This window comes from Schistocerca serialis, chromosome 3 (assembly GCF_023864345.2).
Source record: "Schistocerca serialis cubense isolate TAMUIC-IGC-003099 chromosome 3, iqSchSeri2.2, whole genome shotgun sequence".
NCBI lineage: Eukaryota > Metazoa > Arthropoda > Insecta > Orthoptera > Acrididae > Schistocerca > Schistocerca serialis.
In genome coordinates, this window is record NC_064640.1 from 916,343,961 (window position 1) to 916,370,183 (window position 26,223).

Genomic DNA, 26,223 nt, shown 5'->3' on the forward strand with positions numbered 1-26,223 from the left:
CACCCAGTCCCATGGGTGCACTGGCATAGGCAACATAAAAAATTTTTGTGGCGGGCTACCTGGTTGTAAGTACATGCTGAAAAGGCTTACTCCATGTGCTCAATGGCACAATTAACTGCCGGCCAGCAGATGTGTTGCCAGGTCAGTGCTTTCATTTGAGACATCCCCTAATGATATATGCAATATTTGCAAAATGCATTGTTGCAATGATCATGGAATAATAATTCGGCAATTCTGAATTACTGCAGCTGGCAGTAGGACATCCTTGACAATGTTTAGCCTTCGAAGTATGACCGGAGCGTTGGGCTGACTTCACGTGAAAATGCGTCAACCATCTCTGCTGGACCACTGTAATGACTCTGCACAAAGCACACCCTCAAATTGCAGCCGTCGTGACTTCTTGTGCTGTTGATAGAAATTCACTTAGGGTATTCAGAAGGTTCTGGTCCAGTGGGATCCACTGGTAACTGCGAGAAAGCATCCATATTCACATGCTGAGTGGTGGATCTGTAGTGGGTGCCATAAGAATAATTACTAAGAAACAACACCCAATACTATTAACAGTACGCTGTTCTGTCCAGGAGCTTGTACAGTGGTCTGTAAGGAGGTGCTACCTTGTATAGAAAGTATTTCTCAGAAGTAACACATTTTGTAATACTAATGTTAAAATCAGATTTTTCACAGAGAATAAACAAGGAATGAATACAATAGACAGAACAGACAAAGCTCAAAATATGATCAATCAGGAATATATAAAATTAGATATAGTGACCGTAACATGTTCTAAATCAGCAAACACGATGGAAATTTACAACAGGATACAAAGAACATACAAACAAAAGCTCAAACAAACTCTGCCAACTTGGGTCCTAAAGGTTATAAAGTTGCCTGTCAAAATCCAAAATAAAGGAGTGATAGAGGAGTAACACCTCTTTAAAAAGCCTCAGTTCCGGTGGCCCAGCCGATGGTACCAAGAAAGGGGCCTTGCCAGGGATACGGTGAAGAGCTCAACAGCATTGAAGTAGTTCCTCCTCTAGATTGTCGTACAGATGACAAAATGGTAGATATCGAAATAGATGACAGAGGGATAGAAAAACAATTAAAATCGCTCAAAAGAGGAAAGGCCGCTGGACCTGATGGGATACCAGTTCGATTATACACAGAGTACGCGAAAGAACTCTGCCCCCCTTCTTGCAGCGGTGTACCTTAGGTCTCTAGAAGAGCGTAGTGTTCCAAAAGATTGGAAAAGGGCACAGGTCATCTCCGTTTTCAAGAAGGGACATCGAACAGATGTGTATAACTATAGACCTATATCTCTAATGTCGATCAGTTGTAGAATTTTGGAACACGTTCTATGTTCCAGTATAATAACTTTTCTGGAGACTAGAAATCTACTAGGTAGGAATCAGCATGGGTTTCGAAAGAGACGATCGTGTGAAACCCAGCTTGCACTATTCATCAGACACGGGTTCCCAGGTAGATGCCATGTTTCTTGACTTCTGCAAGACGTTTGATACAGTTCCCCACAGTCGTTTAATGAACAAAGGAAGAGCATGTGGACTATCAGACCAATTGTGTGATTGGATTGAAGAGTTCCTAGGTAACAGAATGCAGCATGTCATTCTCAATGGAGAGAAGTCTTCCGAAGTAAGAGTGATTTTAGGTGTGCCGCAGGGGAGTGTCGTAGGACCCTTGCTATTCACAATATATAAAAATGACCTTGTGGATAACATCGGAAGTTCACTGAGGCTTTTTGCGGATGATGCTGTTGTATATCAAGAGGTTGTAACAATGGACAGTTGTACTGAAATGCAAGAGGATCTCCAACGAATTGATGCATGGTACAGGGAATGGCAATTGAATCTCAATGTAGCAAGTGTAATGTGCTGCAAATACATAGAAAGGAAGATCCTTTATCATTTGGCTACAATATAGCAGGTCAGCAACGGAAAGCAATTAATTCCATAAATTATCTGGGAGTCGGCATTAGGAGTGATTTAAAATGGAATGACCATATAAAATTAATCGTCGGTAAAGCAGATGCCAGACTGAAATTCATTGGAAGAATCCTAAGGAAATGCAGTCCGAAAACAAAGGAAGTAGGTTACAGTACACTTGTTCGCCCACTGCTTGGATACTGCTCACCGGTGTGGGATCCATACCAGATAGGGTTGATAGAAGAGATAGAGAAGATCCAACGGAGAGCAGTGTGCTTTGTTACAGGATCATTAATCGTCGATAAAGCAGAGATTCATTGGAAAAATCCTAAGGAAATGCAGTCCGAAAACAAAGGAAGTAGGTTACAGTACACTTGTTTGCCTACTGCTTGAATACTGCTCACCGGTGTGGGATCCGTACCAGATAGGGTTGATAGAAGAGATAGAGAAGATCCAACAGGGAGCAATGTGCTTCATTACAGGATCATTTAGTAATTGCGAAAGCGTTAAAGAGATGATAGATAAACTCCAGTGGAAGACTCTGCAAGAGAGACGCTCAGTAGCTCGGTACAGGCTTTTGTTGAAGTTTTGAGAACATACCTTCATCAAGGAGTCAAGCAGTATCTTTCTCCTTCCTACGTATATCTCACGAAGAGACCATGAGGATAAAATCAGAGAGATAAGAGCCCACATAGAGGCACACCGACAATCTTTCTTTCCACAAACAATACGAGACTGGAATAGAAGGGAGAACCGATAGAGGTACTCCATGTACCCTCTGCCACACACCGTCAGGTGGCTTGCGGAGTATCAATGTAGATGTAGATGTAGATGCAGATTGAAGATGGACTTCAATACAGTGCAGCTGGTAAAAGAGGCAGCCTGCTGTCCAAGGGTAAAGTGGACAGAGGGCACATTGACTCCACATGTTCACGGTGGTACCCTGACAGTGTCTGTTCCGTATTTAGTGGTGGCTGAATCAGTAATATTCCAGGCTAACAAGCTTGTAGCCGGCCGAAGTGGCCGTGCCGTTAAAGGCGCTGCAGTCTGGAACCGCAAGACCGGTACGGTCGCAGGTTCGAATCCTGCCTCGGGCATGGATGTTTGTGATGTCCTTAGGTTAGTTAGGTTTAACTAGTTCTAAGTTCTAGGGGACTAATGACCTCAGCAGTTGAGTCCCATAGTGCTCAGAGCCATTTGAACCTAACAGGCTTGTCTTATTTTGGGAATTCAAGGATGATCCTAGCTTTCCCACTCTCTACAATTTGCAACTACAAATGGTGAAATGAAAAGTTCACACAATGGATGCATCACCCCAGGTGGTAACTCTGATGAGGAATCCACTATTACATGTTGTACTGCATTGGGACCAACAGTTCTGGGTAGTCCCGACATTTGCAGTGATGAAAAGATGAACTAAACTAAAAGCCTCCCAATTTTAAGTACAGACCCAAAAACAATGTTAAAACACTTCTTGCATGAGTTGGGAAGAAAAAGAAATTCAGGAAAATTGTAGGTGAATATCTAGCACACTTAAGAACAAAGAAAAATTGTGAAAGACTGATCAATACATGTAAAATGTTCCATTTAAAACTGATGTCAACACATTTTTTAAAACTTACGAGAAAAGCCAAAACTTGGATATCTCCCAACCTAAACTTAGGAGAATTTCAGCTGGATAACAAATCCATATCTAAAAGGCATATAGTGGAAATTAAGAATGTTAAAATAATCAGAAATGGGGAATTTGATTCACATCATCATCACCCTACAGTTACAATATGATTTCTCCCATCTAAAACAAAAAATACAACCAAGAAAGTTATCAGATGCAACTCCACTACAGCTGATATCACAACAGAAAACATAGAAAAATTTAGAGAAGCAACTGAGACAACAAAACAAGATTATTGGCATGAACCCCAGGTATAAATTAGGAAAGCAGAAGAGAAAGCTTTAGGAGTGGCCAAGAATAAAAAGAGGACAGGGTGGAATGTGTAGTGTGAAAAAAAAAAAAAACACCCTCAGCTTAAGGAAATACAAGATCATTTTACCAAAAATTATACTAGACATTTTTACCACACCTTTCAACACGTACTTGGAGAGTATCAAGCAGTAAGTATTTGTTTCGACGATGAAAATGGAAAAATGGGATTAAAATTGTTAAATACTAGCAAAAAATTTTAGCAGGCTTTTAAATAGTCCAATTTCAACAGTTAAATTGGAATTTCCAGCAATATCACAAACTCCGAAGGAAGATCTCCCACCAACAAAGCAAGAAATCCAGGAAGCCATCAAATCACCTAAGAACAGCAAAGCAAGTGGTGAAGACTTTAATGCAGTGGAGTTATTGAAATTATCAGAACCAAAGTTTATAAATGATATACAACCGCTTTTTAGGACATTTGGAAAACTAAAGAGATTCCAGAGGAGTGGAAAATCGCATTAATCTACTTGCTACACAAAATGGAAGACAAACAAAATGTTTACAATTACAGAGTAGTGTCATTTCTCCCAGTGAATACAAAATAATATCAAAAAGTCTCCTGGACAGAGTGACAGAATGTTTAGATAAGCAATTTCACAGAGAATTTTGGAAGGGAAGAGCCTGCACAGAATAGATTTTTAACCTAAAATCACTAAATCACCACAGAATGTTAGCCAGCAAACCTAAAATAGTACCACTTACTGACTTTTTAAAAAAATAAAAAAACATTTGATTCAGTAGACAGAGAGACAATAGATTAAAAAAATCAGAAAATTTGGTGTTAAAGTACAATTATCAAACACAATTCATGAAACTCTAACAAAGACGGTATCCAAAGTTAAATTTATGGGAGAATTATCTCAGCCATTTGAGATAAAAACTGGTGTTAGACAAGGGGATGGTTTATCACCTTTATTGTTTAACTGTATTCTAGAAAAAAACTGTAAGGATCTGAAATTTGGAGCTATGGTATCACAAAATTAAACCAAACATTCTAGGAAGGAAAACAAATGGAATTAAGGTAAACTACCTGGCTTTTGCAGATGATGTGGCAATATTGCAATACTTTCAGAAAATCTGACAGACACAGTTATTCAAATAAATCTTCTGTAAGAAATAGCAAATGGAACTGGCCTCAAACCTTCAACTAAAAAAACCAAATACATAACAAATATAAAAAAAAAAATGCACCAAAAATTCATACAAACACAAATATATAAAACAGAGCACATAAGAAAATGCAAATATCTTGGAAAAACTATACAACAGAATGAACTAGAAAAATCTGCAGCAGATGTAAGAGTTTAAAAAACAGTGGAAAGAGCATATGGTTTGACAAAGAATATTTACAACAAGAAATGCATCTCTAGAAAAAAATAAAACTCAAACACTATACCACAGCGGTACAACCAGAATGTTTATATGTATGTGAATACCTGACAATGAACTGCATGCTGGACGGAGTACAGGTACCTGAAAGACGGCTAGTTAGAAAAATAATAAGTACAATACAAACTACAGATGGCTAGAAACCAAGAATTAACAAGGAGATCTACAAAAATATAGCGACCATATCAGATGTAATGGCTGAAAGAAGATAAATCTTTTTTGGACACCTCTACCAAATGAATGATAACAGGCTCACAAAACAAATATTTCCGTATTTTTGGAAGAAGATATCAACAGTAAACAGTAGCATGGATTACAGAAATAAGGAAAGATCTAGAAAGAAACAACATCAAATTATTGGAAATAGCAGACATAAATATTTTAACCAATAAAATATTAAATTTAGAGGGCTTCAAATGCAGAAGAAATAAGAAATTGGGAACAACATGGACAGAAGAAAGGAAAAGACAATATGGGGAAAAGATGAAGAAGTACTACAAAAATAGAAAACAATAAAGAATGAAGAGGAATTTAAGTTGTTATGTGACCCTACCTGGTCAATAACAAAATAATAATAATAAAGCATAAACAACCTCTCTACATTTAGTAGGCAGCTTCATGAAAATCAATACTCTACAGTAGACAAACATTTATCTTTCCTTGTAAAACAAGATCGCTCCCACATGAGCACAATGTGCTCCCTAAAAAATTTATCTTTCCAGTCTTCATAGAGTTGAAAAAGGAAGCCTCATGACAGTTAAGAGGAAATGGAAATCTACACGCATTTGGAAAAGGATCCAAATAACCGAGAAAACTTTGATGCCATTCATACACCAAATCTCCGAAACACAAATCAATATTTTAACAGTCATCTACAAATATGACAAAACAAAAGTAGATCACGATTGAAATATAACATTCAAGGCCTCATACTTTAAAAACATGCAATGTAAACTGGAATTTTGTGTGTGATATGTGTAAGATGCAGTCAAATGGAAACAAGAAGATTGAAGAATGTAAATAAATCATTTATTATTTCCAAAGTAATCTAGATAACTGTTAATAGATTCATCCCACTGTGAGACAAGATGGAACTGCATGGAGGATGCATTAGGGGTTCCCAGTGGAGCTTCTGCAGCATAGTCAAAAGAATCTTGGCAGCATGTGGGAAGACCCTTCTACATGCTAATTCCAGGTTTCAGATTTCCCTTCTTTGCTCAGTACTAGTTTTGCATCTGAGCTCTTGATATTCATACAGCTATTTTTCTTTTCTCCAAACAAATGGTTCAAATGGCTCTGAGCACTATGAGACTTAACTTCTGAGGTCATCAGTCCCCTAGAACTTAGAACTACTTAAAACTAACTAACCAAAGGACATCACACACATCCATGCCTGAGGCAGGATTCGAACCTGTGAACGTAGCGGCCTACAACCGCTCGGCCACTCCGGCCATCTTTCTCCAAACAGCTCTTTAATTTTCCTATAAGCAGTATCTATCTTTCCCCCAGTTATATATGCTTCTATATCCCTACATCTGTGGGCAGGCCCATGTTACCAAGGTTGTTTCGACAATGCTGCACAAGTTTCACTGGGAAGCCCTTACAAAACCTCCATATAGTCCCACACTCAACCCATGCAGTTTCCATATTTTTGGAGCTCTGAAGAAAGGTATTTACAGCTGCCGATTTGCTTTGGATGAAGAGGTACTTGCCTGGGTACAATCACATTTCTGTAGGCCATTGCATACATTTTCCAATGAAGGCACTTACCATCTTGTCTCACAGTGGGATACATGTATTAACAGTTATGGTGACTACTTTTCTACATTACTTTTCAAATAATAAACAGTTTACTTATCCTTTCCCCATCTGTCTCATTTTCATTTGCCTTCCTCTTACAATTAGAAATAAGAAGACATGCTGTATGAAATGCATACTATTGTAGTAATAATCCAGCAGAGCAGCTACATTTTTTATATTTTAATTGTTTATTTCTAATTACATATCCTACAAATGTTCTAGGTTTCATTGGAAACATACATTCTTATTAATGATCTTTTAGAAATGATTGTTAATAAAGATTGTTTAATTTAAAAAAAATACAAATTAAATTTTCAGAATAAAATGAAAAATATGTTGGATTGGAAATTAAATCCCTTTAAACGGTCTGTGTGAACTGCTTTATACCACACACGTGGTCTAACACAAGCCAGAGTGATAAGCATTGTAAAAACATAGAAAAAACCATTTTCATGGCATCAAGCATAATGTACAAATGCTAAATTTTTTACACTCACTATCTTTTCAATACATCGATTGGAAAGAAATCTTCATTTATGTTCATAAAGATTTCTCTTTTATTACAAATTTTCAAAGCGAACAACACACACCTCATGAGTTCGCCAAAGATTCACGAGGACAACTGGTGATTAACAACTGAATGAATTTTTATGCATTCTTATCTGTAACTAATTTAGCATCTTTGTTCAACCAGGTATTCATAATTTTTCAGATGCTTAATGAAGTTTTTTTATTTGACGGTAAAACTTCATGTCACAAGGCTGCACTAATTGTGTGCATTTTGCTGGAACTACTTTCATTGTGCAAGTAGGGAGATGCTTCCTTCAACATACAACACTGGATTGTTTTGTCCACCCCAAGAATCAATTAGTGCGATACTTTAATTTTTTCTGTATTGGTTTAAAGAACTGATTAAAAAACATCTTTATACAGATTTGTGTCAACATGCCCAATTTTGATGATGTGACTGTGATTTTTCAGTACTTTTTGAGATACTCATCGATCAGTTTTTGATCCCTAGGTCCAAATGAACTTCTTGTTTCTGGCAGATATGCAAAGATCAGGAGAAGCAATGTTCCTGACTTGACAGTACCGTGCAGTTTTGTAGTGCATATAACTTTATTCATATTCAGCCTCATCACAAGCACTACCTTTGATCATTTTGTCATCAAAGTCTTGACAAAAGTTGATTGGTACTGACACCCTGAAAAACAAATGAAAGATAAATAAACAAAATGCAGTATCAACAGCATCTTAGTCAACCTTTCCCAGAATGCTGCTCACAGCTGCGTGGGAGATGGCACTGCACTGTCAATGAGCTTGCTTTCCATCACTCACTGTCTCCGATGGGGGCACAACGCATACAAGCCACCATGGTATGCTAAATTCATATGACCTCACTGCCTGTGACTTATTGGCTGGCACATCCGTTGAAGCAGCTGCACTCAGAGCTTCACCCCAAAACACAGTGAATCTCCAAATTTATCAGTCTTAGTACGGAAGACTGCAGCGAGGAAATTACAATGTAGCATGACACTACTAAGCATTAACATCAGTGTCCTGTCTTGTCAGATTCTATCAGAATTCAATACTATTTGTTTCTATCAGAAACACTACTCTCACTATATATGACTCAACACCACACAGGACCTACAGCACTTCAAAGTTATGTATATCTCTATTATTATGTTTACACATTTTAACTAAACTTATTAATGTTTTACTTTTATGTTGATGTCTGACTGCCTTTACTGGCCACCTCAATTATTGACACAGCTTAAGAAATTCATTCACTGTTGCTGTTTCTCTATCCATTCAAACCTACACAATTTTCCTTTGGTGAATATGATACCTGTGTTTCAATTGCTGCACCCACCTATCGGAAATTTTGAAATCAAAATTTTCAAATTGGCTTACAGCAGATCAAGTTGACAGGTTACATCTTGTTGGTAATTCTGTAGCCCTCCTTCAAAGTGATCGCAAGTGCATGAATCGATAATTGTGCATTTATCAACAATGGTTCCATCACTCTTAACAGGTTTTTCCCATTTTGGCAGTTACTCCAAAAAACATGTCAAGCAACTGCACAATCCTTGATCCCTCCCCCCTCCCCCCCCGAGCTTTTCGGTGCCTTTCCAGATGAGTTAGAATGCTATTGAAAACTTTCCTTTCATAATCCTATGTAATGTTGTCTTTGTATGATTTTGCCCTTTTGTCCTCTGGCTCATAATGTTTCACAGAATCTTCAAGATCAGACACAGGTTCACCAGAAACATTTTCTTTGTCCTCTTCACGGAACATAATCAACTCTATTTTTTACAAACTTTTTTGGTGAAAAGTTTGTAATCTACAAATGAACAAGTCTTCTGCTAGTAGCATTGCTCCTTTAGGAATTACCCCCAATGGTGTTGGTTCAATGAGACTATTTTCTGTGAGGCTTTGCTTGTAATATAAAATGGCTTTCTCATGCTTACTCTTGAAACTTCACTGCACAACATTGTCTTATACTGAATTGTCCACATTCAACATTACAATCTTTTTCTTCTCTTATTAGAAGATTTTCACGCATATCATCACAAAGTAGTATCTACTACTACTGGAACAAATGCTGAAATGCTACTACAGTTACAGTTGCCCCTTTCAAGATATGTTGTATCACTACCAATTACTACGGAATTCACTGAAATCTTTTGTTCAAGCTATGGTCCACACTGCAGGTAATACCACTAGGGCAAGCATTGGGCCGATGGCATGTGATCTTGGTACTGACAAGCATTGACAGCATCATCAACTAATAGTAATGCATGTTCCACACAGTTTGTAAACACACACAGATAACAAGTGCTGTTAACTCTCTCCAAATAAAGACACACTCTAGTCTCACATACCCTTCGACTCACATGCAATTTCCATGCAAAATTATAACTAAATATGTGTAAATTATCATATGTATGATGCATTTTGATTTAAATGACATAGGTATTCAAACTGAATGGAAAAAATTAAAAAACAAATAGTGAGCAAAACAAGACTTGAATCATGAATTATGTCCCGGGCACTACTGATAGAGCCATGTGGTCTGTCGAAAATTGTTCTTCCCTTAGTTCACTAAAGTCACTCATAAAATTTCAAATCTGATTTTCTCAAGAATTTTTGAGAGTCACATTAAAGTGTTTTGGGTGACTGATATTTGAATTCTGAATTTCATGTACCACAACTAAAAAGAAAAAAAGAAAAAATCCGATAACCGTGTGGTTCCGTTGTTAGTAGATAGAGTCTTGATAAGGAATCCATGTCCAGAAAGGTAATGTTTGGATGTGAAATAAGATTGAAGATCGAATCACTTTCAAATCTATCAGTTTATGGTAAGCCTATAAACTGAGAAGATGGCACCCTCGTCAATCCCTGTTGTACTTATGACATCACATACCAGAGGATGTAGATGAAGATGAGATGGGTGATACACTGTGTGAAGAGTTTGACAGAGCACCGAAATACCTGAGTCGAAACAAGGGCCCGGGAGTAGACAACATTCCATTAGAACTACTGACAGCCTTGGGAGAGCCAGTCCTGACAAGACTCTACAAACTGGTGAGCAAGATGTATGAGACAGGCGAAATACCCTCAGACTTCAAGAAGAATATAATAATTCCAATCCCAAAGAAAGCAGGTGTTGACAGATGTGAAAATTACCGAACTATCAGTTTAATAAGTCACAGCTGCAAAATACTAACGCGAATTCTTTACAAACGAATGGAAAAACTGGTAGAAGCTGACCTCAGGAAAGATCAGTTTGGTTTCCGCAGAAATATTAAAACACGTGAGGCAATACTGACCCTACAACTTATCTTAGAAGAAAGATTAAGAAAAGGCAAACATACGTTTCTAGCATTTGTAAACTTAGAGAAAGCTTTTGACAATGTTGACTGGAATATTCTCTTTCAAATTCTGAAGGTGGCAGGGGTAAAATACAGGGAGCGAAAGGCTATTTACAATTTGTACAGAAACCAGATAGCAATTATAAGCGTTGAGGGGCATCAAAGGTAAGCAGTGTTTGAGAAGGGAGTGAGACAGGGTTGTAGCCTATCCCCGATGTTATTCAATCTGTATATTGAGCAAGCAGTAAAGGAAATAAAAGAAAAAATCGGAGTAGGAATTAAAATCCATGGAGAAGAAATAAAAACTCTGAGGTTCGCCGATGACATTGTAATTCTGTCACAGACAGCAAAGGACCTGCAAGAGCAGCTGAGCAGAATGGACAGTGTCTTGAAAGGAGGATATAAGATGAACATCAAGAAAAGCAAAACGAGGATAATGGAATGTAGTCGAATTAAGTCTGGTGATGCTGAGGGAATTAGATTAGGAAATGAGACACTTAAAGTAGTAAAGGAATTTTGCTACTTGGGGGGCAAAATAACTGATGATGGTCGAAGTCGAGAGGATATAAAATGTAGACTGGCAATGGTAAGGAAAGCGTTTCTGAAGAAGAGAAATTTGTTAACATCGAGTATAGATTTAAGTGTCAGGAAGTTGTTTCTGAAAGTATTTGTTTGGAGTGTAGCCATGTATGGAAGTGAAACATGGACTATAAATAGTTTAGATAAGAAGAGAACAGAAGCTTTCGAAATGTGTTGCTACAGAAGAATGCTGAAGATTATATGGGTAGATCACGTAACTAATGAGGAGGTACTGAATAGAATTGTGGAGAAGAGAAAATTGTGGCACAATGTGACTATAAGAAGGGATCGGTTGGTAGGACATGTTCTGAGGCATCAAAGGATGACCAATTTAGTATTGGAGGGCAGTGTGGAGGGTAAAAATCGTAGAGGAAGACCAAGAGATGAATACACTAAGCAGATTCAGAAGGATGTAGGTTGCAGTAGGTACCGGGAGATGAAGCAGCTTGCACAGGATAGAGTAGCATGGAGAGCTGCATCAAACCAGTCTCAGGACTGAAGATGACGACAACGACGACGACAACAACAACAACAACAACAACAACAACAACAACCATTTCCATCCAACTAGAATGACAGAGAAACTGGTAAGTTTGCAACTAAGAGGGCTGACTGTGGTTCACTGGCCATGCTACACTCTCAACTTTGAACATGACTTCCTTTGTCATAGAGAAGAGAATCCAACAATGAGTATTCAAAATATTGCCCTCCCATGGGCTCTTGTAGAACACACACGCCAGAGCTCATTGTGCATACTGTTAAATGGGAGATTTGAAAGTAATCTGATTTTCAAACTTATTTTACATCCAAATGGTACATTTCTGGGCATGGGTGCCTTATCACAGTTTTATCTACTAAATTCCCTCTATGACACCTAAAAGACTGTACTTGGAATTCTGAAATACCAACTATTATTATTATTATTATTATTATTATTATTATTATTATTAACCACGTCTATGAGTCCTGTGTGTTATACCTTAACTTTTACACTATAGGACATGTAGTCTGACATCAAAAAGAAAACTAAGAGCCAGTTAAAATTTTGATAGAACCTTGGAAACTTTACAGCTTTACAAACAAACAAAATAATTTTACTTATGACTGAAAAAAGACTATATCATCATTATGAAACTCTACTGCATTTTAAAATGCTATCATTATAGTCTTGTACCTACTTGTCTGTCTATCACCATAGCTAATTGCTTCTGCCAAAGGGCTCCATCCTGCAATATTTTTCACCTTAACTGGCGCCCCATGTGCAAGAAGCAAATGAACACATTCTGGAAGAAAAAAAAAACAACACAAAATTAAATGATTCATTAATTATCAGTAAAAATGTGACTCATAATAAATATGGTTTTGGTTATTTGCTGGATAATAGAACAAAATGATCAAAAAATGCAACTGTCAAATTCATCCAGTATAACAAATGACCATGTGAAGGATTTGTTAACACAGTAAAATTATTCACTGATGAAGACACTACTACATGAGCAAAAAGTAACAAAAGAAAAACAAATAATTTAACAAGTGCCAGTAGTGCAACACTATTTTCAATTAAATGCACAAACAAGAAATCAGCATTAAAACATTTATTTAAGGAGCTGTTACTGTCTTTAATTGCCAGATGGGTTATATTCACAAATAAACAAATCAAAATCAAAAATAAACATACCTCACCTGGAAGTTAGAAAAAAGTGTAAGCAATTAGTAAATGCCTGTGAAAAATGACAAAATAGGCAAATCACACATATATTACATTGCAAGTGGCAAAACTCATCAGAGAGAATGGATTTAGCGCAAAAAATGGACAAACAAATGGACAACACGTGGAATACAAATACAAACAACGAAAATTATTGGAACACGACAGTCCCAGAGGGCAATGAAAAATGAGAAAACCATAAGTTAGAGATTAACTGAAGAACAGAAACAAAAACAAAACTAAGGAGAATAAAAAAACTACAAAAGATAAGTGGGATACCCGTTGCATCCTCTCATGATTGCATTCTGACACATTACAAAGCCCGTCCCTACAATTTCTTTCTTTGTTTTAATTCCATTATGGTTTAATGGACTGAGGACAGTGAGGTGTCACACTGTCATTTAGCACAATCCATTTAGACAACACCAATGCAGGTGATTTGGTGTGTCACTGGGCTGGCACAGACACTCTAAGGTAAAGCCCTCTGCCATTTGCAATGTACTTGTTCGTGCTTGTTAGTGAATTCTGGTTAATGAGACAAGAGAAAAATGAAAATATAAGCTGAATCAGTTTATGAAGGACTTCTCAGGGCTCCTATAGTTTTTTTAAAGTCCTGTTCCTTATTTTTCTGCACATAAAAAGTATAAGCAAGATAATATCAAATAGCTGAGCTAAGGTTATAAAAGTTGTAGGAAAGTTCTTGCAGAATGTAAATGCTTTAGGATGAAAGGAGTCCACTTACTAAAAAGCACAAGTGCTGAATTTCGACAGGTGCACACAAAAGGAAGAAAAGTTATTAGCTTTTGGAGTTATCCTTTGACAAGCTAGAGGGACACACGCACACACACACACACACACACACACACACACACACACACACACACACACACACACACACACACACACACACCTGCCTATGCACCAATATGGTGCCAGCTAGACTAACAGTGACAATGCTATTTTGCAGCAAGCAGACTGGTTGTGGTGGGGGTAGTGTCAAGTGGGGTGGGTAGAGGGATAGAGAGGCAGGAGGCAGGAAGAGGGACTGGGAGTGGGTGGCTAGTGGCTCAGAGGGAGGCGGTCGATTTGCCAGCTAGGAACGCTGGAAGAAGGGGTTGTAGGTATATTGGCTGGCATGTGGGGGATGTCAATTAGGAGGGGATGACAGTTCAGATGAAGGGGAAATTGTTGGGTGTAGAATGCAGGGACAGAGTGTTACTTGAGATTGAGGGCCAGACGATTACATGACCAGAGGATGTGTTGTAAGGATAACGTCTAGCTGCATAGTTAAGAGAAGCTGTTGGTGGTGGGGAAGATAGAGATGACTCGGGTTGTTAAGCAGCCATATAAATTGAGCATGTTGTGTTCCACTGCATGTTATGCCACTGGGTAGTCAACTTTGTTCTTGATAATCAGCTGTCCACCAGGATGAATGGCCACCACCAAGCCGTTGTCAAGAACAAAGTTGCAGCTGATCACAACATGGTCAATTTCAACAGCTGCTTCACAATCCAAGCCATCTAGATCCTTCCCTGCACCACCAGCTTCTCTGAACTACACAGATGGGAGTTATCCTTATAATACATCCTTCAATCCCACAATCACCCTGGCCTTAATCTCCCGTAACTCACTGCCCCCGTACCCACCACCCAGGTCGCCATCAGCAAACACCACTCCCACCATCTGCTAAAATCATGCAAGCCCATATACCTGCTAGCCCTCCTTCCCACATTTCTAGCTGGCAAACCAGCCGCCCCCCTCTGAACCGCTAGCCACCCACCTCCAGTCCCTGTTGCTGCCTCCTGTCTCCCTCTCCACCCACCTCAACCAACAGTACTCCAACCACTACCAGTCCACCTGCTGCAAAATAGCATTGTCACTGTTTGTCTAGCTGGCACCACATACAGAGGTGTGTGTGTGTGTGTGTGTGTGTGTGTGTGTGTGTGTGTGTGTGTGTGTGACGGGGGGCGGGGGTCATGTGTATTTCACTCTAGCTTGTCACAGGACAACTCTGAAAGATAGCAAGTTTTCTTTCTTTTATGTATGCCTATTGACAACTCAATGCTACTGCTTTTTGATCGGTGATTTCCTTTAATCCTAAGCTATATGAGCTATTGTTATGTTGTTATAAAATCCTGATACATTTAAAACTGGGCCATTACAACAAAATTTAGACAATTTAACTTAAAAATGACTGTTCTCTTGAGGGGCAACATCAACATTTGGTCTCAGCACACCATTAAAATTTTGCCTCACATGTTCAATCACTCTAGTAGACAAATCCATTTTGTCTTGTTCTTACTTTAATATGATAACTAACGCACTATTTGCAGTCTGGGAAAGTATCTCATCAGTTTCTCACCTGACTAACAAACACACTCCTGTTGATTCATTTTGTACTGATATTACACATTTCCCATATGTGCTGTTCATTACCACATTCCAGATGATTACTATTTCAAACTTCGTATTACTGTCATCCTTTTCTTATGTCTCCCTTGGTGCAATTCCCACCTGTAAACCCAAAACAGGGATGGCATTATGTTCGGCTGTTTTCTTTTTTTTACCTTCATGGTGACAGTTTCATGTTGCACCGACCCTTGTTAATACATAATAGACAGGTATAAACCATCTTCTTTACAACAGCCATATACTGGTTGGTAGTGTCAGTCAATTCAGTTTAATCTTACTTAGTTCGGTAGCTGCTTGCAGATTCTACTATGAAAAATGTACACACACATCTTTTATTTCCAGCTATCTGTCAGAGCACAACAGACTTGTGCACATCACTACTACCACCACCGTTTTACATCTGAAACTCAAGAGTATCACAAGCAAATGTGTTCTTGCAAGATGGTTTAGGTTTTTATCAGTAATTTATCCCACAGATCTGCCATTAATGTGTCACACATTTTCCTTTTAGTTTTGAAAGAGTATGAATATTCTCAGCTAAAATATTCAGAATACTTATTTTAACTGCAACATTACTGTTCAACAAGTTTCAGATATAATTCAACCAAACTCAGTAATTGTGACACCAATATCACAACAATATTGCAATTATATAGAACCGCTCCCTCACAGAAAGTTCCGTACCTAAAGACTGGAAAATTGCACAAATCACACCAGTACCCAAAAAGGGAAATAAGAGTAATCCGCTGAATTATAGGCCCATATCACTAATGTTGATTTGCAGTAGAGTTTTGGAACAAATACTGCGTTCGAACATTATGAATTACCTCAAAGAAAATGATTTATTGACACACAGTCAGCACGGATTCAGAAAACATCATTCTCGTGAAACACAACTAGCTCCTTATACTCATGAAGTAATGAGAGCTATTGACAGGGGATATAAAATTGATTCCACATTTTTAAATTTCCAGAAGGATTTTGACACCGTTCCTCTAACGTGTCTTCTAACCAAACTGCGTGCCTGTGGAATATTGCCTCAGTTGTGCGATTGGATTTGTGCTTTCCTGTCATAAAGGTCACAGTTCATAGTGGTTGGATGGTTGGTTTATGGTTTGTTTGTGGGGGTTGAAGGGACCAGACTACAAAGGCCATCGGTCCCTTTTTCCACTATTATGAAACATCCACAAGGAACAAAAACAAGCAACGGAGATGACAAGGGATGACACAGAACAAGAAAGACATAGACAAAGACCAGAAAAGAGGAATTAAAAACACACAGAGTGTTACAATGATTGTCCAACCATGGAAACAAAAAAAGGAAAAGCAAACCACCAAGAGACACACTAAAAACCCAATCTAAAACCATAGGACAAAAGCCAGACTCCACACAAAAGAAAGAGACAAACCCTCAGATTGAGTGATAAAAGCCCCCTGCATGAATAAATCTCAAAACTAAGCCTGCCATGGCAGCGTCATCCATTAGAAGTGCAGGCAGTGCAAACATCTGCCTGAGTGCAGTTAAAAGTGGACGGTCCAACAAAATGTGGACCACTGTCAATGCTGAAGCACAGTGAGAGAGGTGGGTCTTCCGGCGCAGTAAATAACCATGTGTCATCCAGGTGTGGCCAATGTGCATCTGGCAGAGTACAACAGAGTCCTTGTGAGAGGCCCACAACGAGAAGCGCCACACAGCAGTAGTCTCCTTGACTATCCGAAGTTTGTTGGGTGAAGGCAGGGTGCGCCATTCAAAACTCCAGGTACCAAGGGCCTTCTGCTGCAAAACTAAATGGAGATCACACTTCGAAAGGCCAATCTCCAAAGCTGGTGCACCGACAGCCTGTTTGGCCAGCGTGTCAACACTTTCATTACCCGGGATGCCGACATGACCCAGGGGTCCACATAAAAACCACAGAGTGGCCGCAACTGGCAAGAGTATGGATGGACTCCTGGATAGCCATCACCAGATGAGAGCGAGGAAAACACTGATTGATAGCTCATAAACTGCTCAAGGAGCCACTACAGATAACTAAGGCCTCATCTGAGCAGGAGCGGGTATACTCAAGGGCATGAGAAATGGCGACCAGCTCGGTAGTGAAAACACTGTAGCCAGCCGGCAATGAGTGTTGTTCAGAATGATCCCCAACTCGACCAGCAACCATCAAACTGTCGGTATAGACTATGTCAGAACCATGAAACGCAGCAAGGATGAAAAGAAAGCTGCGGTAGAGGGACTGAGTCCTTCGGACCCTGTGCCAAATCCAGCCGAATGCATGGACGGGGCACTCATCATGGGGGTGTATGTATATGGGCCTGGAAAAGAGGTGGGAGAGGGCACAACTTGAGCTCAGAGAGGAGCCCAGACACGAACCACGATCGTACACCCTGACCGGGGCTGCCGTTCTGGAAGATGGACGACCAAGTTGGTGAAAAGGAGACGGTAATTTGGATGCCCGGGAAAGTTAAATACATGTGCAGTATAAGTGGACAGTAGTTGTTGGTGCCACATCCGCAATAGAGGGACACCAGACTCCATAAGTAAGCTGTTTACAGGGCTTGTGCGGAATGCTTCAGGAGTCAGATCCTGCAGTAAAGTATGGGGTCAAGCAATCGCAATGTGGAAGGCGATGCCGAACAGAAAGCCAGGCTCCCATAATCGAGACGGGACTGAATCAATGCCTGATACAGTCGTAGAAGGGTAGACAGATTGGCACCCCAGCTGGTGTGACTCAAGCAATGAAATGTGTTAAGATGGTGCCACAATGTTTCTTTAAGCTGCCGTATATGAGGGAGCCAAGTCAACTGGGCATCAAAAAGCAATCCCAAAAACCGATGTGTCTTCATCATGGCAAGAGGTTCGCCATCAAGATAAAGCCATGGCTCAGGGTGAACAGTGCGACGCTGGCAGAAATGCATGACGCAGACCATAGCAGCCGAGAACTGGAAGCCGTGCGTGGTGGCCCAAGACTGCGTCCTGCATATAGCGCCCTGTTGTTGCCATTCAGCTACCGCAATGCCAGTGGAGCTATACTACAGGCAAAAGTCATTAGCATACAAAGAAGCCAATACCGACGTTCCCACAGCTGCAGCTAGCTCATTGATAGCAACTAAAAAGAGGCAGACACTCAAGACAGAGCCTTGCGCGACCTCATTCTCCTGGACTTCGGAGGAACTATGGGAGGAACCAACTTACACGTGGAAGGAATGAAGCGAAAGAAAATTTGAATAAAAAGCAGGCACAGGCCCCTAAGACCCCACCCATGAAGCATGGTGAGAATGTGATGACGCCACATCGTATCATACACCTTCTGCATGTCAAAAAAGATGGCAACCAGGTGGCTGACAGCACGCAAATTCTGTGCAGATGGCAGACTCCAGGCAGACCAGATTATCGGTGACAGAACAGCCCTTATGGAACACACCCTGGGACCCAGCCGCCAGAAGGCCCCGAGACTCAAGTAGCCAATTCAACCTCCAGCTCACCAAGTGTTCGAGAAACTTGCATATAACGTTGGTGAGGCTAATGAGGTGGTAGCTGTCCACCTCTGGAGGGTTCTTGCCAGGCTTCAACATTGGGACGATAATGCTTTCCTGTCATTGAGAGGGGAACTCACCCTCAACCCAGATACAGTTGAAAGGGTCGAGGAGATGTCGCTGGTATGGACTGAAAGGCTTCGACTTTCCAACCGCTCTTCAGGGAGCAGAAGGCCAGTGAGTAATTCGTAGAAGTAGAGCTCTGAGCATAATGATCTGCTAAGAGTTCTGCAATTGTTTCTGATTAAGTACAGACTGCTCCAGTCAGTGAAAGTCCAGGTACACTGACTGATGTCTGATACCCAGTGTGTCGCCTAATCTTGCACCAAACCTGAGATGGAGAGGTACGGATGCCAATGGTGGAGACATACTATTCCCAGCACTCCTGCTTCCGTAGGCGAATAAGGTGTTGGGCTCGGGCACAGAGCAGTTTAAAGGTAATGAGGTGCTCCAATGATCCTCAGCGATCTCTGGTGGCTACCAAGGCACAGTCCTCCACCAAGGGGTCATGGAAGAACAGGGAATTGCAGATTCCACGGCAGAAATGATGTTAGTGGTGATCGTGTGAACCACCACATCAATGGCGCCATGAGAAGGAGGCTCAAGAGTGGCAATTGAGGCAAACGAGTCCCAGTCAGCCTTATTCAAAGTCCATCTTGGGAGGTGCCCATGTGAGTGACGAGTGGCAGTGACAGAAAGTGGTCACTACCGCACAAGTAATCATGCACACTCCATTGGACAAATGGTAGAAGGTAAGGGCTGCAGACCATAAAGTCGGTGGCTGAGTACGTGCCATGCACCACACTGAAATGTGTGGAGGCACCATTATTTAAAAGAGGAAGGTCGAGCTGTGCCAACACTTGCTCAATGACAGTGCCTCGGCCTGTTGCCACTAATCCACCCCACAAAGGGTTATGAGCATTAAAGTCGCCCAATAACAGAAAAGGTGGCGGCAATTGGGCAATCAGCATAGCCAATACATGCTGCGGGACATCACCACCCGATGGAAGATAGAGACTGCAGACAGTAACAGCCTGAGGCGTCCAGACCCGAACAGCGACAGCCTCTAAAGGTGTTTGAAGAGGGACACACTCACTGTAAAGAGAGTTAAGGACGAAGACACAGACTCCACCACACACCCTCTCATAAGCTGCTTGATCCTTATATTAAACCCAATAGCCACAGAGGGCGGGGGTTCGCATTGCCGGAAACCAAGCTTCCTGGAGAGCAATGCAGAAGAAAGGGTGAAGGCTGAGAAGTTGTCAGAGCTCAGCAAGGTGGTGGAGAAAACCACTGCAATTCCACTGGAGGATGACATTGTTCGGGGCAGAAAAAGGCGTGAACGAACCGAGGAGGCAGATTACCCCACTGGATCAGCTGCTGCCACCAACTGAGTGCCCGTGCTATCGACTTCCATGGTGTCTGAGGGTCCGGCGAGATCTAGGTCCTCAGTGGACACCAGAATATCCACCCCATCCTCAGACACAGAACTTGTAGGTTGAGGTGGGGTGGGAGCCACTGCAAGTTCCTTGGTCTTTGAGGTCTTCGTCTTGGACTTTTCTCACTGCTCCTTGGGTTTCACTGGCTGGGAGGGCTTCACTGATTCAGTCTCCGGGACTGAGGAGGATCATGAAGCCCAATGACCAGCTGCTTGTGGGCACTTATGCCACTGGCTGGTGTCATCTTTCTCACTGGTGGAAACCTGGGAAGGGAGGGGGGAAGGACCCAAGGGACCCCTTCCGAGCAAGAGGAGCCGAAGAAGTTGGACGCTTCTCTGACTTAGAAGTTGGGACGGACGTCCCCAATGGGTCGGGGGGTGTTTCTCCCGAAGTAGGTGGTGCAGGAGCAACAGGGACGGTAGTGCCCCCCACGGTCAAGGGGGCATGTGTAGTCTTATGGCTCGGGGAACCGACTGGAATTCGCTGAAATTATGGCGCTATCACTGTTGTTCTAGTGGTGGCATAAGAGGAAGTCATTCGCAGAGGATGGAGTCTTAGCCTCAGTGTAGGTCAGTCGGTCCAGGGTCTAATATTCCATGATTTCCTGCTGTTTCTGTAAAATCCTGCAGTCTGGCGAGCAAGATGAATGATGCTCTCCACAGTTGACACAGATGGGAGATGGGGCACATGGAGTATTGGGATGTGATGGGCATAAACAATCTCAACATGTGAGACTGGAAGTACAGCAGGAAGACATATGGCCGAACTTCCAGCACTTAAAGCACCGCATCGGGGGAGGGACATTGGGCTTGACATCACAGCAGTAGACCATCACCTTGACCTCCTCAGGCAATGTATCACCCTCGAAGGCCACGACAAAGGCACCGGTGGCAACCTGATTATCCCTCGGACCCCAATGAATGTGCCAGATGAAATGAACACCTCACTGCTCTAAATTGGCATGCAGCTCGTCATCAGACTGCTAAAGAAGGTCCCTGCGGAATATAATACCCTAGACCATATTTAAGCTTTCATGGGGTGTGACACTGACAGAAACATCCTCCAACTTATCACAAGCGAGTAATGCCCATAACAGGGCAGAGGATGCTGTTTTTATCAAAAGTGACCCAGAGTGCATTTTGGACAAGTCCTCCACCTCACCAAACTTGTCCTCTAAATGCTGTACAAAGAACTGAGGCTTCATGGACATAAAGGATTCCCCATCAGCTCTTGCACATACTAGGTACCGGGGCAAATAAGCTTCACTGAAATTCTTAGCCTTTCATTCCTGCCATGGTGTGGCTAGAGAGGGAAACGATTTGAGGTCATACGTCTTTGCATTAAATTGAGCCCTGGAACACTTAGAGACTGCTGGCGGCTGGCCACCAGCAAGAGAGGATGTGCCACGCTTCATTGCATGTCATCCGCCCTGATGCCACCCACTGCGACCAAGGACCCTCCCCACGGGTGCCACCCAGCCGCAGCACGGCCACCTGGCAGGACGGCCATTGCCGGGAATAGCAACGCCCCAGGGAGATAGGCATCTACTCCTTGGCATACGTGGGAAGTTAACAGCGCAGGCATCAGCAGAGCGATTCCCGTGTTGTTTCAGGGGCTACAACCAACAGGGTACATGGCGACCCCACCACAACGGACTGGCTACCGTGCTGGATATCAAGTGCAAAGAAGTCCATGGTCGTTGTCGGTGCAGAAAGCGACACAGCATAGTGGATTGTGAAAACTGCACCCAGGAATGTATCCTCGCCCAAGAGACGGAGAGTGAGCGGGATTGCAATGCAACAATGAGAAAACGGGCTAAAGATCTCAATGCACGATGGACACGATGCACCATGTAAGGCGCCCTTCCCCAATTGGCTCACTCTTCGGAAAAATTTTGAAAAATGGAGGTCAAACCCTACAGGGGACTATCACATAAAGGCTGAAACGTGAGAGACTCCTTTTAGTTGCCTCTTATGACAGGCAGGAATTCCGCAGGCCTATTCTAACCCCCGGATCCACAGGGGGGCACAGTTCATAGTGATAGACAGAAAGTCATCGAGAAAAATAGATGTAGTATCTGGCGTTCCCCAAGGAAGTGTTATAGGCCCTCTATTTTTCTTGATCTACATTAACGACATAGGAGACAATCTGAGTAGCCCTATTAGATTGTTTGCAGATGAGCTGTCATTTACCGTCTTTTACAATCATCAGATGACCAAAACAAATTGGAAAATGATTTAGATAAGATATCTATATGGTGTGAAAAGTGGCAATTGACCCTGAATAATAAAAAGTGTGAAGTTATTCACATGAGTACTAAAAGCAATTCGCTACATTTCGATTACGCGATAAGTCATGCAAATCTTAAGGCCATAAATCCAACTAAATATTTAGATTACAATTACAAATAACATAAATTGGAACGATCACATAGATAATGTTGTGGGTAGACCAAACCAAAGACTGTGATTCTTTGGCAGAACACTTAGAAGGTGCAACAGCTCTACTAAAGATACTGCTTACACGACGCTTGTCCACCCTATTCTAGAGTATTGCTATGCGGTGTAGGATTCACATCAGGTGGGACTGACAGATGACATTGAAAAAGTTCAAAGAAAGGTGGTTTGTTTTGTACTATTGTGAAATGGGGGAGACAGTGAATTGGAGTGGCAGTCATTAAAACAAAGGCGTTTTTCATTGCGACAGGATCTTTTCATGAAATTTCAATCACCAGTTTCCTCCTCCTATTGCAAAAACATTCTGTTGGCACCCAACTACATAGGGAGAAATGATCATCACTATAAAATAGGAGAAATCAAGGCTTGCACAGAAAAATTTAAGTGCTCATTTTTCCCACGTGCCATTTGAGAATGGATCGGTGGAGAGACAGCTTGAAGGTGGTTCATTGTCAACCTCCGCCAGGCAATTTATTGTGATTAGCAGAGTAATTACATAGATGTATATGTACTCCATGGTCTGCTAAGACATAATGAACATGTAGGAAAATACTGTCCAGCTATTTGACTGATGAAGAAAACTAAATTTTTGTTTCCTCTTGTGTAAGAGATGGGGAATTGAACACTAGGATTTTGTCTTGATAGGCACTTTCACTCATCCATTTGCACATATCCTCGATGGGGTAACATGAAGTGTGGTATACAGTATATTAAATGGTTTGTCAAATACTAATTTCAGTGTTTACAGCTGTAAATGTGCGTTTGGGTGGTAAAGAGTGGGGAGAGGGGGAAAAAGGGAGAAGGAGGAAGACACACATACCTCAAAGCATATTCAAACTAACTTCATTTTACACAACAGACAATAAGTTGATACCCAACCAGAATCGCTTCCCAGCACCTCGTTTACAAATAAATCAAACAGAAAGAGATAACAAAACACAGACAACAAGAAGAAACCAAGTTCTTGCAATTGATAGCGCTTTGTTTCAAAGAAAACTAAATTTTTATTCCTGGACATGCTTGTGGATTTATTTGATCATATCTTCAAAGATCATCTTCTTATCAGTTTATGGTGTATTTATTTAAATATAAAATATGAAACACCATTTTAGTCATTACATCTGATTCAAACACTGAAACAGATTCAATTTGATTCTGTTTAGAATTGTGTTGAGAATTTTCTTCTGATGATCATTTCAACAATTCTGAGGTTTTTTTTCTTTTCTTTTATAACCAAATTGTATTAAGTTTATGAAGGCCTCTCAAGTGTTGTTGGTTCCCCCCCCCCCCCCCCCCCCCACACACACACACAAAAATCACCAACCACCACTCCGGCTAAGAAATGAGAGAACACTAAACAGAAGATGCTGTACTTCCAGTTATCACACACATCGGTACAACTAAAATTCCGAAATGTACCATCTTTCTGTGACAGGTATTTGTGTCATGTCATGAACAAGTCTCTTGTTTTCAAAGTTATGGATAATCCGGCTTAGGATTCATCATCGAGAATCGTGCACAATGAACATCACATTGCTCACTTATCAATTTCTTCTTTCCCATTACTGGAAACAGTTGTTCTATTGGGCTGAGGTCACAGAAAGCAACAAACTAAAGATTCAGTTAGACATTACAGTCGAAGTCATTGAGCAGCTACAGGGCGAGCTTGCAGCAGGCAGGAACAAGCAGGGTGTGGTGCAGTGATAAGACAGTGGATTCTTTCTAGGTTGACGGCAGTTCATATGCCCATTTGGTAGTTCAGATTTATGTTTTCCCTGGTTTCTCTAAATTACTTAAACAAATGCCAGGATGGTTCCTTTGAAAACGGAATGGCAGAATTTCTTCTCCAAATCCAAGTATGTACCAGGTGTACCGGTATGAAATGAGCATTTTTTTGTGAAAATGAAACACTAATTTTGGATTGAAAAGTAAAAACATTTTATTCAAAATACTGACCATTGCTTTCTATACATTTTGACCACCTTTATGGAAATTTGTGGACACCACGCCAATAGAAATGTTCGCCTCTGAAGCAAACCAATCAGACACCCAATTTTTGACTTCTTTGTAGGAATCGAAGTGTTCCTCGTCCAATGCATGTCCCATTGATGTAAACAAATGGTAGTCGGAAGGGGCCAAGTCTGGTGAATACGTCGGATGGGGTAGCAGCTCCCAGCCAAGTGTTTTGATTGTATCCTGAACCAATTTAGCTTTGTGTGCAGGTGCATTGTCGTGTAAAAAAATTACTTTGCCATGTCTTCTGGCCCATTCTGGTCTTTTTTCAATCAATGCATGGTTCAAATTGATAATCTGTTGTCTGTAGCGATTAGTATTCACAGTTTCACCGGGTTTTAGAAGCTAATGATACACCACACCTTTCTGATCCCACCAAACACAGAGCACTGTCTTCTTGCCGAATCGATCTAGTTTTGCAGTCGATGTTGATGGTTGTCCCGGATTAACCCATGATTTTTCCCATTTAGGATTCTTAAAATAAATCCATTTTTCATTGCCAGTAACAATTCGATGCAAAATTGATTTTCTTTCATGTCTTTGAAGCAAAATTTGACAAATGGTTTTTTAGTATTTCATCTGTCTTTCATTCAGTTCATGAGGCACCCATTTTCCACACTTTTGGATCTTTCCCATAGCTCTCAAACAATCAGAAATTGTTTGTTGTGCAACATTTAGCATTGCTGCCATTTGCTTCTGTCTCAAAGTATCATCTTCATCCAATATTGCTTGCAATTCGGCGTCTTCGAACTTTTTTGGTGGTTTTCCACATTCTTCATTTCTTACATCAAAATCATTATTTCTGAACCGTTGAAACCATCTTTTGCACATTGCTTCTGATAGAGCATGATCACCATATGCATCGACAAGCATTTGATGCAACTCTGCACCACTTTTTTTCAAATGAAACCAAAAAATTAATGCTTTCCGCAAATCATCACTTTCTGGTACAAAATTCGACATTGTTAACACGATGAAAACATATGATGATGTTTGTTCCATGACTTGATGTATACTAAATATCTTTGACAGATATCATACCAACCAAAAAAAAAAAAAAAAAAAAAATTAAGGCTCGTTCACAACAAATG

General features: G+C 40.9%; 1 protein-coding gene across 1 annotated transcript in view; it reads right to left on the minus strand.

Moving 5' to 3' along the window:
* LOC126471174 (ankyrin repeat domain-containing protein 13C) overlaps positions 1 to 26,223 on the minus strand; it is a 103,474-nt gene that overhangs the window by 64,493 nt on the left and 12,758 nt on the right. Inside the window, exon 3 of the mRNA XM_050099280.1 lies at positions 12,749 to 12,853. Within this exon, the coding sequence (XP_049955237.1) occupies positions 12,749 to 12,853 (105 nt within the window). The remainder of the gene's footprint in view (positions 1 to 12,748; positions 12,854 to 26,223) is intronic.